The sequence below is a fragment of the Anas platyrhynchos genome, chromosome 16, assembly GCF_047663525.1.
Source record: "Anas platyrhynchos isolate ZD024472 breed Pekin duck chromosome 16, IASCAAS_PekinDuck_T2T, whole genome shotgun sequence".
In the NCBI taxonomy this organism is placed as follows: domain Eukaryota; kingdom Metazoa; phylum Chordata; class Aves; order Anseriformes; family Anatidae; genus Anas; species Anas platyrhynchos.
Genome location: NC_092602.1, coordinates 3920661 through 3935570, shown reverse-complemented (window position 1 = coordinate 3935570; position 14910 = coordinate 3920661). Strand labels below are relative to the sequence as shown.

General features: G+C 54.7%; 1 protein-coding gene across 20 annotated transcripts in view; it reads left to right on the top strand.

Annotated features, from left to right (window-relative positions):
• The window catches only part of NCOR2 (nuclear receptor corepressor 2), a 221886-nt gene that overhangs the window by 77635 nt on the left and 129341 nt on the right, over positions 1-14910 (top strand). For 19 of the 20 annotated variants that reach the window (XM_027469767.3, XM_072024399.1, XM_072024413.1 and 16 more), the window contains one exon: positions 7041-7221. In XM_027469767.3, the coding sequence (XP_027325568.3) occupies positions 7041-7221 (181 nt within the window). Of the gene's footprint in view, positions 1-5220; positions 5253-7040; positions 7222-14910 lie in introns of those variants that run through there. The other variant, XM_072024403.1, reaches the window with a different exon arrangement.

The following is a 14910-nucleotide window of genomic DNA, read 5'->3' as shown; positions in this document are numbered from 1 at the left end:
AAAGAATTCTTTTTTAATGACAGCCCCAACTTACTTTGCATCCTTTTTTTTCCTGTAGCATCTGAAGAATTGAACTTTTGCAAAAATTAGACTTGATAATAAAGCTAGCGTTGCCACTTCAGCTTAGCTCGGTTGGCATCTTCTGCCAAAATGCAAACTTAAAAAAAAAAAAACAAAAAAAACCCAAGAAACAAAACCTGAAATTGTGCATCTGGGGACGCAAAATGAGGGGTCTGCAGAAATTCTCAACCTAGTGTAATTAATTATTGAAGTCATTTTAAGTCACGTTGAGGTCGGGGAGGTGCTGGTCTATCTCGCAGAGCTGTTTCTCTGCATCTTTAAGTGCCGTGCTTTAAAACCTCTCCCATGGCCTTTGCTTTTCCATCTCTGTAGCGTGAGGATCCGCTGTAACACCATGCCTGATGGAGCGTAAATGGAGCCCTTGGGGAGTGTGGTGGCTCACCTGGGAGCTGCGGGGCCCCGGGGCTCCTGGAATAGGTGGAGCTGGATACTGATATGTTGATGTTCCCCCAAAAAACCTAACTTTGGGTCTGCCTGCGACGGAGCAAAGGCAGGAGGAGGGAGGGCGGTGAGAGCAGCCGTCTCTGCAGCTGAGTCCCCTTTGGCAGGTTCACGCCAGGCGCATCTGTAAGCACTTTGGCTTTGTTCCTGGGCTGGGATTGATGGGTTTTGAGCAGAGGCAGCTGGCTCTCAGCGTGAGGGGCTGGGAGGAGGGAGCGACCAATGGCAAACAAATAACGTCTGCAAAGCGGGCACGGGGGAATAAATAGAGGGAAGCACAGGGTGTGCTGTGTCTGAAAGGAGGAATCTCATCTGGGGCGAGCTGTGCGATGCCCTGCCTGGCACGCAGCGCTGGTGGGCGTCAGGCATTTGGTTATGAATTTCCAGGCTGCTTTTCCTGCCTTCCTCCTCCTCCCCTCCAAGCAAGTGTTGGCTGCAGGGGGGGGGGGGGAACCCTCCCAGTCCCCTCTGCTTTGGGTACTGGAGAGGAAGCAGCCTGTCTGGTGGTGGTTGTGCTGTCTGAAGCTCTTCCAGGATCACTCCCACCCCTTGAAAGAATAAATCTGTGAGTGCAGTGCAAGTGGAAGGTGGTTAGATGGGCTTCCTGGAGCACCGCAGGATTTTTTTTTTTCCCTCTCCAGGCTGCTGTCTTGTTGTGGTCACTAAGGAATAACCTGGTGAAAAGGGAATTAGCAGTGGAGCATTTAATGATTTTTTAGGTACAGATCAGCTGCTTGTGGCAAAAACTCGAGTGGCAACGTGCCGCAGGGACTGTCTCAGGGCCCCATTCCTAAGTTTTGGGTCAGTCAGCCCTGAGAGTTGTCGTCATCCCTTGGTGGACGGGCAGAGACCCGAGCTCCCCGTGTAGCATTCCTGGCTTGGAAGAAGGGAAGGAAACCCGAGCCCTTCGGCATGCGCTGCTATAGGGTCGCCTGGCTCCGTGCTGCTCCGCAGGGATGTGCTGCTTTCCTTGATGACTTTTTTGGTAGCAGGCTTTTTCTTGGAAGGATCCAGCGACTTCCCCTTAGCTTGTTCAGCCGGCTGTGCCAACTGGACTGCAGGAGCGAGGAGAAGTATTTCAGGATCCGCCGTTGGTACAAGTCGTACCATGAATGCCTGCGGAGGAATGTCCTGGCAAGGTGACAGGGATTAGTTTTTTTTTTTTTCTTCCTCTTCTATGTGTATTTTGATCTGAGAGGAGACAAAGTGGATTGAGTTAAACGGCAGGTGCCAGTGGGGCGAGGGGGCTGAGAAATCAAAGACCTGGGCTTTTCTGGCCTCGTGCGAGTCGCAGTTTTGAAGCGAGATTCCTCGTCAAGGCAGGAATGCTGGGGTGGATTATGGCTTCGCTGGCAGAAAACGTGGCCCTAAATAAATGGCATGCATGTTAACGCGGTGCATTCCGCCTTTGTCCAGAAGAAGATGAGTCACTATTTTCGTCGGAGATTATTTTACCAGTTGATGAGACCGTGCTCTCTTCTTGGAGTCTTTCTGCTCAGCAGTCGGAGGAGGAGTTGGAGAGGAGTTGGCCCAGCCTTCGTCTGAAGCATGATATTTGGGATACGTTGAGCAGCTGCCGTGCTCCTGCAGCCACCCGAGATGGCCATGTGCAATCCAGCATGAGAGCAGGCCTAATTACTGCGCTTATTGGACGTGATTAATCCTTCTGGCCGAGGAGCCCGAGGAGTTGTGGGAGGCTGGAGCGGGTGGGGAGCCGGTGCGGCGTGCGTGGCCGCTGGAAATACAAGCAATGTGCACTGCTCTGCCTTCATCTGCGCCGGGCCAAATGGCACCAACTGCTCCGGAGTTAACGGCGTGACCAGTCGGAGTTTATTTATGGCCTTTAATTAAAGTTTCCATTTTTAAAGGTGACCCTTTTCTCCGGAGCGAGCACCGGCGCGGCTGAAATCCCCTGCAACTGTAGATCTTGGTGGCTTTTTGCACTCCAAATCGTGTTCTGGGAGATGGATTTTTCTCCCTCCTTAAATGAATGTGGGAAAATGTTGGCTGGAGAGGGCAGCTGCTGGTGCGTGGGTGCTCAGTGCTGGTGTCACTCCTTGTCCTACAAGCACCCACTGCTCTCCGTGGGCTGTGGACACATTTATATGTGGGCGCAGAGGTGACCGAGGGGCCTCGGAGGAGATGTGGGGACACCAGGCTTCGTGGGACGGGTCCCTGTGCCACGGCAGCGAGGTGTGAGGGGGAAGCTGGGCTTTGCCTTGGCTGCCGTGGAGGTGTAACAGCTGATGGAGCAACTTCTCCATGCGTAATCTTGAACCAGATTTGTTTCTAGGGAGGAAAGGTGATCTTGTGCTGCGGGCAGCAGGTCTGGTGAAACACGGGATGTCCCTCAAGTCATTAGGGCAACGAACGCTCCAGCGACCCAGGACTGCCAAGAGGTTTTTCCAGCAGGACTCCAGATTCGGAGCGTGTGAAGAAAGGTGAATGAGGAGCACGTCAGGGAGCTGCAGGGACACACAAGTATTCATCCTCCTGAGCGAGCCCGTGCCGCTCTGTGGCACAGCGCTGAAGCTTTTCTGCTGGTCCTGGCCATGAATAATTCAGGCTCCACGCACGGCCCTCTTAAATATGCACGTTTTAAAATAAAGCATCTGCTCCCATCAGATTGCAGTTGGCTCGGAAGAAGTTGGCTGAGGGGTTTACGTGGGTCTGCCGAAGCTCAGCCGCCTGCCCGTGTGTGCGGGAATGCAGGAGCACAACGAGGACACGTTGGGGGGAACCTCCTGGTAGCGGGGACCTGCAGGGCTCAAGCTGGTGTTGTGGAGCATCCCGGTGAGCAGAGCGTCCTGCTCGGGGCCGTCCCGCACCTTCTGCTTGTGAAGACACAGCCCTGCTGCTGGCAGACGTGGCTCAGGGCGTGAGAACTCCACCTTCCCTACCCAGACAAGTCGTGCTGTTTTTTTTTTTTTTTTCTCCCCCCCTCCCTCTCCAGCTGTATGACAGAGGGAATATATCAGCCGGCCCTGTGCGTGTTTTTCTAGCTGCCTGGTGGCAGGTTTGCTCCTACGAACCCTCTGGTTTCTCTCTTTAACAGGTCTCAATTTGCCCAGTCTCCTGCTCTGGATATCATTGGCCATAAAGAGCTTGCTGAAACCTCTTGCAAATCTTAGCATTGGCTATAAATAATTCACTGCAGCACTGGTGGTTTTCTGTAGTGCTCGCTCATTTTATTGTCTGTCTGTACCTGTGGGGGCTGGAGATATTTTTTTTAGACTTATTTTTGGAGACTGTTTCCCACCAAACCATCTCAGCCAGAGGAAATAAACAGCTGCAGCGAGGCTATCGTTTACCTTCGCTCTTGTTCCAAGAGTCGGCGAGAGCCAGTTTTCCCACCTGCCTGTCTTTGGCCCCACGATGTAGGGAGCCAAAGTTTTGATTCCATTTGTGGATGGAATCAAAACTTAAAATGCAGCATTGCTGGGAAGTTGGTGGGAGCCTGCCTGGAGCTCCTGTTGGTGTTGGGAGCCCCTGGTGCTGAGGACAAGTCTGGGTGAAGTCAGAGGGGGCTTCTGCTTCGGGATCTGCCTGCTGCTGCCGCCTTTGGCTTCTTGGAGGAGTGGAGAAGGGGAAGATCTGAAGAAAGGAGGGGGTTGGTGCTCTGCAGAGCAGGGCAGTGCTCCCGAGGTGGGTTAAGGGGGTGGGAAGCTTCTCTTTGACCTCAGGAAAAGTTTGTACTTGCCCATTTCCCTGTGATTTAGCTTCAGCAAAGTAAGGAAGATAAAGGTAAGCTCCATTTAGATCTAATCAGGGCTGCTCCTACAAACTCCCCGAGGGCAGCTCGGGATGTCTGCTTGGAGCCTCTCTCCCAGGTGATGGATGCGCTCAGCCTCCTTTATACCCAGCTAGCACTCCAACCCCTTTTTAACCCGTTTTGTGCTCAGGTGGTTCTGCTGGAGGCACGACGTGGCAGGCGGTGTTTTCCCAGGCTGCAGGGAGCAGGCTGTGCTGAGCACCTTGCAGCTGCACGATTCCAGCCATTTACGCCAGGATCTGCCGGGGAGAGACTTGGTCTGTGAGTCACCCGGCTCTGCAGCTGGCGGTGGGCAATTAACTTTTTAGATTAGCAATAAACCAAAGGTCTCATCTCGGGTCATCCCGGACTTCTGGCTCAAAGCAGAGCTGCGTGCAGACGGCTGGGCACGAGGGCAAACCCTAACCCTGGTGCATCAGCACTGCTCTGCTCCTGCAGGTCGAGTTGGGTTCGTGGGGAAGGCTTCCAGGTGAGGACTGACCCGCCCCGCTCCGTAATTAACACTGGCGTTTGTTTTATTTCACGTAATGATGCTTAACTCCCCTGCAATTACAAACTCTCTTTCCCTTCAGCCAAGCAGGGATCTCTGGAGTACGGCAGCCAGGTGGGAACTAGTTGGAAAACGCAGCGAAACCCCAGGCTCGGTGTAACGGGACGGCGGTGTGTTAGGCAGGGCTGTTTTTATGCTGATGGCAACGTCATCGCTGTGTAAAAGTGGGTTGGAAGGAGCCGGCTGCGGGTGAGGATTTGAGGAGGGAAAGGTGTGAAGGCTTCAAGCAGGAGCCTTTCTGCTCGCAGCCGGGACAGGCTGGGCGGGTTGTGCCGGGCAAAGTCATCCTGGGAGCGGCTGGAAATTCCAGTGCAGGGAGCTAACAGCTCCAGTGGGATGTGGAAATGGAAATAAAATAGCACCCTGCAACGCTGCAGCTGTTCTCCCCGGCATGGCCCCAGCCTCAACGTAAGTAAACTGCCTCCACGAAGCCGAGCGCTTAAAACTGCGTGCGTTCGGTGCAGCGCGTTGCAGCGTGCTCCTGGCAGGTCTGGGAGCTGTCCTGCAGCAATTAGCAGCTTCTTGGTAATACAGCCTTTAAAAAAAATAAAAAAATGATGGGGGGGGGGAGAAGTGAAAATAAATCCATCTGATTTTTAATTGCCGTGGTACAGCGGAGCCTTGGGTGTTGGAATATTTTAACACCTGCCCAGCTCAACAGTTGCTCATTGTTGCTGGGCTTTGCAGCAGGGCCTGAATCGGCGGCGTGCAGCTGCGGGCGGGCAGGGTTTGCACAAGGGGTTGGGGCGAGCCAGCAGGAAACTCGAGAGGTGCCACGGGATGGTTCTGGGCTTGCTGAGAAAAGTTCTGCGTTGGGAGCGGGAGAGCGTGCAGGTGAGCGGTGTTCAGTGCCAAACCGAGGGGCTGCTCTGCTCTCAGCCTGCATTGGTGGTGTGCTCGCTCTCTGTGCCCGCAGCTCGGGGTTTGAGTGGTAAAAGCAGAGGCTCCCGGCTCTCCCATCCCCTTTCTGCGGGGAAGGAGGAAGAGGACGAGCCAGATTCTGTTTCTGTGTGTCAGCAGCAAGCTGTGCCCGACTCTCAGCGCAGTGCGCCTGTGCCAAACCCACAGCAGCAGAGTTTGGCCTGCGCCTGCTTTGGGACCGGTGCTGGTGTTTAAATGGAAAAAAAATAAAAAAAATAAAAAGAGGGGGTGAAACAGAAGCAGCCGTGGCTCACATGCCCAGAGCTGGGCAGGGTTTGGTAGGGGAGCACAGTGGCTGTGCCTGCTCCCCAGGAAGGTCCCCAGGAAGGAGGTTTGTGCCAGGTGCCACCTCCTCGGATGCAGTCTAGAGCCCTGACAGCCTCTGGGGGGACTCCACTGCCTTCAGAGGGCTCTGGCTCCTTCCCTTTCTGTCCTCCTCTGCGAGGTGTTTAATGAGCTAGGTAAAACTGAGAGTCAGCAGTCCCTGTTTGTGGGTGGGGGCCAAGCCCCAGACAAGACCCCCATCTTCTGTGCTTGCCCTTGACAAAACGCCTCCCTCCCTCCCTCTCCTTTGAGTAGCGTCAAAGGCATCCGCTCGTCCTTTGGTGGCTGGGAGGATGCTGGCACCACACAGCTCAGGAGGACTCCAACAGTCTTGCTTAAGGGAGAAAAAGAAAAAAAGCCTTTTTTTTTTTTTTTTTTTTTCTCCAATCTTTGAATCTTCTGTGTTTCATTTTAATTTTTAAGAGAGACATCTGCATGAGGTGTTAAAAACACCTCTGGAGCTGCTTCAGCGCAGCTGATCCTTGGGCATAGTAAAAGGTTTAGTGTATTTTTGTAGGATCCCTTTACAGCTCCCCCAGGAGAATCCTGCTAGGAAACGCAGAGCTACAAAAAGTTTTATGCTTGTTTAAAAAAAAAACAGTTTCCAGGTATTACCAACTGCGTCGCATTTAACAGGTGAAAAGACATTCGGGCCTGATGTGAGTAGTCAGTACCACTGCTGTCGCTGGATAACACCTCGATGGCTTGCCAGGTCTGTGTTGGGTACACACAGCTGCACGTGGCCCCTTTCGGTCCTCCTCTGTTTGAGGAAATAAATCCCTACCCTCCAGCCGCAGAGGAGGGTGCGTTTCTTCCTCGGGATGTCGTCTTTGGTACGAGATGCTTCATCCCTCCTTCGGGGGATGGGTGAGCCCTCTGTCCTGCCCGAAGGGCTCATGCCTTGGAGCTGGGTGCCTGTTTTCTCAAGTCTCCTTTCCTCTCTGTCCCCAGATCTCAGGAGCTGCACCTGAGGACCGAGGCGCATTCCTATCTCTCCGACCTGACCAAGCCGTCAGACCTGGAGTTCATTGAAACGAAGCGGCCGCGCCTGGATCTGCTGCAGGACCCGCTGCTGCGGCACTCGCCTCTGCTCAACCAGAGCCAGCAGGCAGGGACTGAGGATCTCTCAAAGGTACGGGGACAGCGCCGTGGGAGCTCTGCACCTCGGGATCCCTGCCTTGTGCAGAGGGGTCTTGGGGGCTCTGCCGCTGCTGAAATCCCTGTAGGTGGTGGTTCCTGGTGCGTCATACGGAGCTCGGCATTGTTGGATGGCATTCAGTGAGATGGGGGGGACAGTTTTGGGGAAAAGGAAGGCATATAGGGTTTTCTCCTCAACCATTATAGTCATGGGCCTGTGTTTACCAGGCTATTAGATGCACCAGAGCGTTTGGGAAGTTCTGTTGGCTGAATTAGGGTTGGTCGTGTCCGGCTTTTCTGGATGCTGTGCCTTGATTTGATTTTTATTTGACCTTTCTCATTTATCACATCTCTTTTATTTAATATTGGTGTTTGAAGGGCTGGAATTGGTTGCTGGTGGTTCCTTAATATAATCTTCCCCAGGAAAGCCTCCCTTGCCTTAGTCTCATGTAACACAGCAAATTGTTTACGTGCAATTGTCTCCTCTGCATGTGTGATGAATAGTACAAAGAAAAATCTCGTGCTCGGGTGTCTGTTCGGATTTAGCTGTGTGCTGTCGGGGTAAGTTGGCTTTGGCTTTGCCCTGAGCTCAGATGTGTTCATGGCTGGCAGGAAGGTGCTGCCCTGGGGCTCCAGCACCGTGGGCACTGGGGATTAATGCAGCTGCAGGCTGGGTTTTGGGGCTTTCTGAGTAAAAGGGAAGGGAGGCTGGCAGCCTTACCCAGGGTGAGAGGGATGTTTTCCTGTATCACCGCGGGAGCTGCTGCAGTAACCTGTGGGCACGCAGCTCTGCTTGGCAGTGCCAGGATATTCAGACTTCTCCCCTAACGGGGTTGGTGGGCATGATGTGAGGCTGTCCTGAGTGAGAAGGAGGTTTAACCTGGGGAAAATAGGGGCGATTCGGATTCTGAGGGAGGTGTGGGCAGATTCCTCGGAGGAGAAGGCTGCGGTGGCCGAGCTGCTGCCGCCGAAGAGCCGCGTTTGAACCGCGAAATGAAAAACGCACCAGACACTTCAGCTCTCCCTCCTTTCGCTCTCGATAGCGTGTTGCCTTGGAAAAGATGCCTCTGAGGGGCCGTGGCCCTTTTCCGTTCCGTTTTTGCTGCTCCCTCGGAGCTGCATCTTGATGAGGCGGTGCCGAGCCCAGCTGGGAGCCTGCTGCCCCTCGCCGCGAGCCGCACCGCGGTGGCGCTGAACCGGGGAGCGTTCTCTGCGGATGCTGGGCTGGGTGGCTGATGGGGAGAATAAACTGTTGGCCATGAGACAAAAAAATATCCTCTCTCCAAAGACGTGAGGAAACCAGGACAGCTTTTCTGTCTGCACATTATTTCCATCAGCAGTTCTGTGCTGCTTCTCACCGGAAAACCACGTATTGTCTCAGCTATTTGTTCCTAATAGGCAAAGCCACTCTTGAGGCATTAGTTGCCGAGTTGAGGGGCTGCATTTACTTCTTGGTCTGTGACACATTTCCAAGAATTACATGCATTTTATGGGGCTTAAAACATTTGTTAATGAAAGAGAGAGAGAAAGCTGGGCGAGACAATTCAGCAGGACAAGATTATGCTTTTAGCGGAGTCATTTGTAATTTCTAAGTCTGGGAAGAGGAAAAAATGATTGGGAAGCGTCTGAGTGGAGCTCGGAACTGGCAGGGCTGTTTCCAGAGTGAGTTTAACTGTGGATGCTGTGAGACCAGGCTGATCTCGGTGCTGTTAAGTGGCTGGGAGCAGCAGGCAAGCCTGGGGTGCAGGACCACCCCTCGGAAGGTCTCGCTGCCTTCGCAGCTTTGGAAGTTGGGTTATTAGCAGTCTTCTGGCTTCATTACTGAGCAGCCATCCTTACAAACTGCTTGTGGACATGAGGGTTGTGATAAAGCTCATGCAGTTAATCCGTGCATCACTCTGAGCCTGTTTGAGGGACGTGTTCTCGGTGTGCTCGTCCAGGGGAAGGGTTGAGAACTGGGACCGATCCTTGGCCGTGAGCTCTGGACGCGTGCATATCTGGGCTGTTTACACGTCTAAATCTCCTTTTTGCCTCCGTGCTCAGCCAGCAGCAGCAATAGCTGATAAGGACCTGATGAGCAGCTGCGCAGGTCTCCATCACTGCTATTAGTCGCTCTGCGTGTCTGTGTGACCTCCTAAAACGAGGCAGCACGGTGCCTCCCTTCCAGCAGCTACTCTGCCTCCTCCAGCAGACGCTGGGCCTCGCTTTGCTTCTAGCAGCACCTTCATCTCCCTGCTCTCTCATCCCATCCACCTGCTCTCGGGGTCCTTCCATGAGCTTCGCTCCCTCCCTGTGGGCACGGGGTGTTGCTGGAGGGCTGGCACAGCCCTGCGAGCTGCACGGTGGTCGGAGCAGATGCAGGATGCCTGGATCAGAGATGGGAGCATGCAGCCTGGAACAGAGAGAGAGAGAGAGAGGTGCTATTCCTGCCTCCGCTGCTGACTCAGTGCGTGACGGAGGCAGTCGATTCTTTATCTAGGGCAGCTTTGCAAACTGTTTGAGCTCTTGGGGTAAAACGCACCACGTGAGGCGAGTATTACCAAACACACTGGTGCTTACTTAAACAGTGTCCTAGGAGTCATCCGCTTACCCCTCACCCCATTCCACGGTGCTGCAGTCACGGCGTTGTGAGGAGCTCCGTTTGTTCCTCGGTGCCAGGAGTGCTCTTTGTGGTGGTTTTAGGGATGGAGCTAAATGTTGCCCAGCAGAGCGCTCCCCAGCCAGCACCGTTTTTATGGGGGGTTTCTGCCTTTTTTTTTTGGGCTTACCGGCCTCGGCCGTTGGTTTAGGCCATGAGCTGTGCTGTGAACACTAACAAAGTAATTGACGTGGCAAATCCTGGTAACAGATTCTGGAGTTTTTCCCATTAACACCCCCAGAAAAGAAGTAGACCCTTTATGGCTTTTATTCATCACTTCCTCATCTGTCTCTTTCCCAAATACAGCCAGGCCCCTTTTACCCCGCTGTGGATAACAGCAGCAGTAAGGATGGGTTCGTAAGGCGAAGGCAATGTCTGTTATTAGATCAGCTCCGTACGTCTGGAGAAAACAGGCGTGCTTTGGGCAGTGAGCCTCTCAAAAGCAGCAGCTTTACAGCGAAGTCGCAGTTGTAGCAGAAAGACATTACCTGCTCGTGTGAACCTTGGTTTGCTCATATCCTTGAGCACTCGTATTTCTTTTCAAGCCAGAATCAGAAGGCTGTCTTCCTGCCTGCTTTTCCCCACTTGAGCATCTCTTTCCCTGGAGGCGAGGTGGCTGTCACGTTGCTGCAGGGCACGGAGCCCGGTGCTGCTGCTGCTGGATGGAGCCAGGTGAGCTCAGGCTGCGTGGGGGGACGAGAAATGAAATCCCCCCCATGCCTTCCACCTTAGCATAGGCTGATGTTGCCTCTGAATAGGTGCTCCCTTGAGCTAGCTGAGAATAGCCAGGCACAAGTAAAGCAGAATTGCTTTTTCTATCACTGAGAGCTTGCCGAAGAGCTGCCGTGCCGCGGATTTGCCGGCCGTGCTCTTGGCAGAGGTGCTGGAGCTGGCTCCCAGGACCCTCGGTGGCGTCTGCATATTCTCCAACAAAGCCACGGACCTTTGTCACGTAACGCCAGATAAGAACAGAGCCGGCTGCTCCCCAGCAGGCCAGCCGTGTGTCTGCGTGATGCCCTGTCTCTGTGCATCCGCGCGTGCTGGTGCTGCGGGCGGTGCTGCCCCGGCTCCGCATGCTGCGCCTGGCCGCGCAGAGCCTGCTCGCTGCTCTGCAGAGCCGGGGGCCAGTCCTGCTTCTTCCCTTCTCTTCCACCTCTTTTTATTCCCTCTACGCTTCCACTTGCTCTTCCCATTTCTGAGACTGCTTTTCTACCACGTATGTGGCTTGCTGCTCTTCCTATAGGATGTGAGTCAGGCGTGATCTGCATGTAGTCCCCTCGCCAGGCTGGCTGGCTGCACTTCTCGGAGCCCGTTGCTCCGGCAGGGCCGTGCTGCCGGGGAGCCCTGTGGGATCACGGCTACGGGGCTGGGTGCAGGAAACCCGAACCTCGCTGCCATCCGCCCTGGCAGGCCGCTGGTCACCGGGTAAGTCTCTTCCCCTTTCTGTGTCGCAGATTTCCCCGTCTGTAGCAGGGACAATGCCACTTCCCCCTTTTGTACAAGAGTTAACAGCTATCGGTGGAAAAAGGCTGTTAACAGGCCGTGTGGTGGTGGTGCTCAGGCTCGGCTTTACATTGTTGGAGGGTTTTAATTTCTTCCCTTTCTGCATGAATGTTTGTGTGGCGGTGTGCACTGGAAGCTGGGATAGGAAAAGAGAAGGTGGGACTCGAGGAACAGGCAGCAGCAAGGCCAGGAAATATATATGGCAAGCAGAAATTAGGGCAAAGGGCATTATGCTTTGATGCACATTAATGTAGCTTTAAAAGCAATTAATTGGAAAAAAAAAAAAGGCTGAATTAACATGTTTAAAATGCATTTTTAATGATGCGTTGCAGCCAGCACCGTGCATGCCAAATTTCACACCGGCTGCCCATTTTGCAGAGCCCCATTTCCAACAAGCTCCTGGAGCTCTGCGGTGCGGTGGGAGGGCGCTCGGCCAGCCCCTGCTCTCCTACCCCTGCCATGCACCAAGGGCACTGCAGGAGCCTTTTGGGAGCCCTGTTCCTGCTCCCTGCTCCCTTCCTTGCCAAATGTGCCAGGGTTCGGGAGGGATTTGAGGCTGGGAACTCCAAAAGCAGAGGCTGCGGCTTCCCTCCTGCAAGGGTTTTGCCTGCCTTCAGCTCGGGGAGGTGCTGGGGGGACTCGGCGCTGGCTGGGACCCAGTCTGCAAGGCGAGGGGAGGTGGGTGCCTCCGATCCCAGCGCCGCTAGCCGGGCTGGTAAATCACCAGGCTCCTCTCCGCTCCGTGCTTTCTGCCTGGCTTTGTTATGGGAACATTGATCTGTTGCTGGGATTAACCTCTCAGAGTTTCCAGTGGGCTGGTCTCACAGTTATTAATGAAACTGGCTGGAACTTGTGTTGACCTTGGCAGAGGCCCCACTTGGCTAGGAGGGAGCTGGCAGAGGCATAATCTCTAATTGAGTAATCCAGCGCAGGGGGAGGAGAGCGGAGGGGGTGGAAGCTCAGCAGCGCTTTGAACTCGGCGAGCTGCGGCGCTCGAGCAGGATGTGTAGGAGTGGGGCTCGCAAACTTGCTGAGCACGGCGACCTGCGAGGGAGCGAGCGAGGAGAAGCGAGGCGACGGCGGTGCGCTCACATCAGCTGGGCAGCTCGGGCTCCCCCCTTCAAGCTCTGGCCTCTTCCACCCGCAGAAAGCGGAGCTGGATCCCGGTGCCTCCCCAGATTTATTGCCGTGGAACAATGGCACGAAGCGGCTGGATGATAGAGCAGAGCTGCGAGCCTCGGCCCTCCCTGGGCGCACGTCCTCCTCCCGTAGCCTCCCAGCCCATGGCATGGATTGCACGGGGCTCTCCCTTCCTCTCCCCGGGTTGTTTTGCGCTTGGCAAAAACAGCTCCGGGCTTGTTGGTGGGGCTGTTGATGAAGCTGGGGAGCCAGTGGTGATGTGGGGCTTTTCTCCTTGCCAGATTTACCCCAGGGGAGGTGATTTCCTCAGGACAGGACCTGGCCTCTGGTGGGTAGGGAAAGGCCGCAGACTCTGTGCCCAGGCACGGTGACCTCAGCCTTGGAGTGCTGAGCCGCAGGAGATAGGCTCCCGATGGAGAGAGGACACCCCAAATACTTCCAGCTCCCTGCCCTGCGACAGGTGAAATGCCTCAAGTGTTTCACCGCTGCTTCTGGTCTCCTTCCCCAGCAGGGAGCAGCGTTTCTTACCAACTCCCTTTGCAGCCTCCTTCTCCGGGACGTGCTTGGGGCTTCCCCCAGGACCAACTGGTCCCAAACTGGTGGTGCAGTTGGGCATCCAGCAGGAGCAAGCGGCATGGGGCTGTTGAGCTGGAGAGCTGTAGGAGCACCCCACTGCAGCGTGCCGAGCATCCACCCATCTGCCACGCGGCTGCTCACGCTGTTGTCTTGTGCCTGATAAAAATCGAATTGCAGAAACGATCCTGTGGGGTGGGGGAGGACTTTGCGTTAGGGCAGCAATGATTCAAAGCTATTTCTGGGAAGATGAGGGAGATGTTGTCATTCTCGGTTATTCCAAACATATTTAAAAGCTGAAATATTTGCATTGTTCATGCTGTCACGCTGCAAACACTTCTGGCTGGGTTCCTCTCTCCTCTGCCTTCTCCTCCCTCCCCAGAAGACCGTTTCCAACAGGACGCGGGTGTGCGTCAGCCCTGCCCACCTGTGCATGAGCACACACGTTGGGCAGCCTTGTGCAAAGCGTCTGGCACTCGTGGTGGGTACAGGAGGTTGGTTCATCGCCCCTTGCCAAGCTGGAGAGCTGCGAGGGCTTGTCAGCAGCCCCTGCTGCTCACCGAGGGACAGGCACCCGAGGCACCAAGCAGCTGGAGGAGCATCGCATCCAGGAGGGTTGGTCAGTGCCACATGTGGGCAAAAAACCGAGCTATGGCCTGAGAGATGCAGGCATGGCAGGGGAAGCCCTCGTGAGCTGCAGAAACGCTCTGGAGATGAGGTATAAGAAGTGAGCTCGACCTTCTCCCAGCTGGCTGTCCTCTGCCCGGCTGCTCCAGTCCTGCTGCCACTGGAAACCCGTAGGTGAACCGGTCGTGCCTCGAGTGCAGGTGGCTGGGCCTTGCTTCCTCCGGCTCCTTTGTGCTCATGGACATCCGAAACGACCTCTTAAATTGCCTTTCAAACTGAGAAGGCAGCGGGACGAGGCCGGCTGCTCCCTGGGAACTTGCTTCGTCGTTTACATACATTTTTTGTTCCATTCGGCCAATGTTACAAGGCTCACGTAGTGTGACATCTCCCTGATCTGCTTGGGGGAAAGAAAGTCCCCTGAGTTCCTATGCCTCACCCCTGTAATTGGAAGAAATAGAGCCAGTGGTTGTGCTTGCAGCAGGGCAGCCTGGCGAGCTGTGTGCTGCATGGATTCACAGTGATTGTTGTTTTTTTTTCCCTGTCTTTGATGTGTTTGTACATCTGTTACGGAGTAAAATGCTTTTGAAGCCCATTTTTTCTTTAACAGCAAGGATTGTTATGTGCCCTGCTGTTATTTCCTGAAAGCGATAGCCAGAGCTAGTTTGCTGCTTAACTTTGAGCCCTCAGGTGGAGCTGAGGAGCTGGGGCTGGTGTCAGGAGCTGTGCCCTGGCTGGGAGGCGAGGAGCAGCGCAGGTGACGAGGGCTGTGCTGCCCGCTGGTGCCGGCCGCCCACGGTCAGTCAGAAATGTCAGGTTTTGAGCAGTTGGGGCGGAAAGAAACCCACGCCTGGCGCACATTTCCAGGAACAAATTCAGGCCTGGTAGCGAGAGGCTGTGACATTCTGGCTGTTTCTCTGGCCCCCTGCAGTTTCAGCCCGATTTTGGGATTCTTCGCTTCTAATCCACTGGCAGGGGGCTGTGTGCGCTGCAGCTCGCTCCGGAGGCATCGTGCTCCGGGACGGGGTATGTGATTCTTCCATGGGATCTGCCCAGTTTGTGCAAACGATGAGGCAGCAGGAAATTATTACCGACTCACAAGCACGTACATCTTATCACAGATGAAGTTGGGCTCCCTCGGTCGGCACGGCTGCACTCTCCTCCTCGCCAAGGGGCTTCGAGAGGCCCTGGGAGCGCTTCAGCATC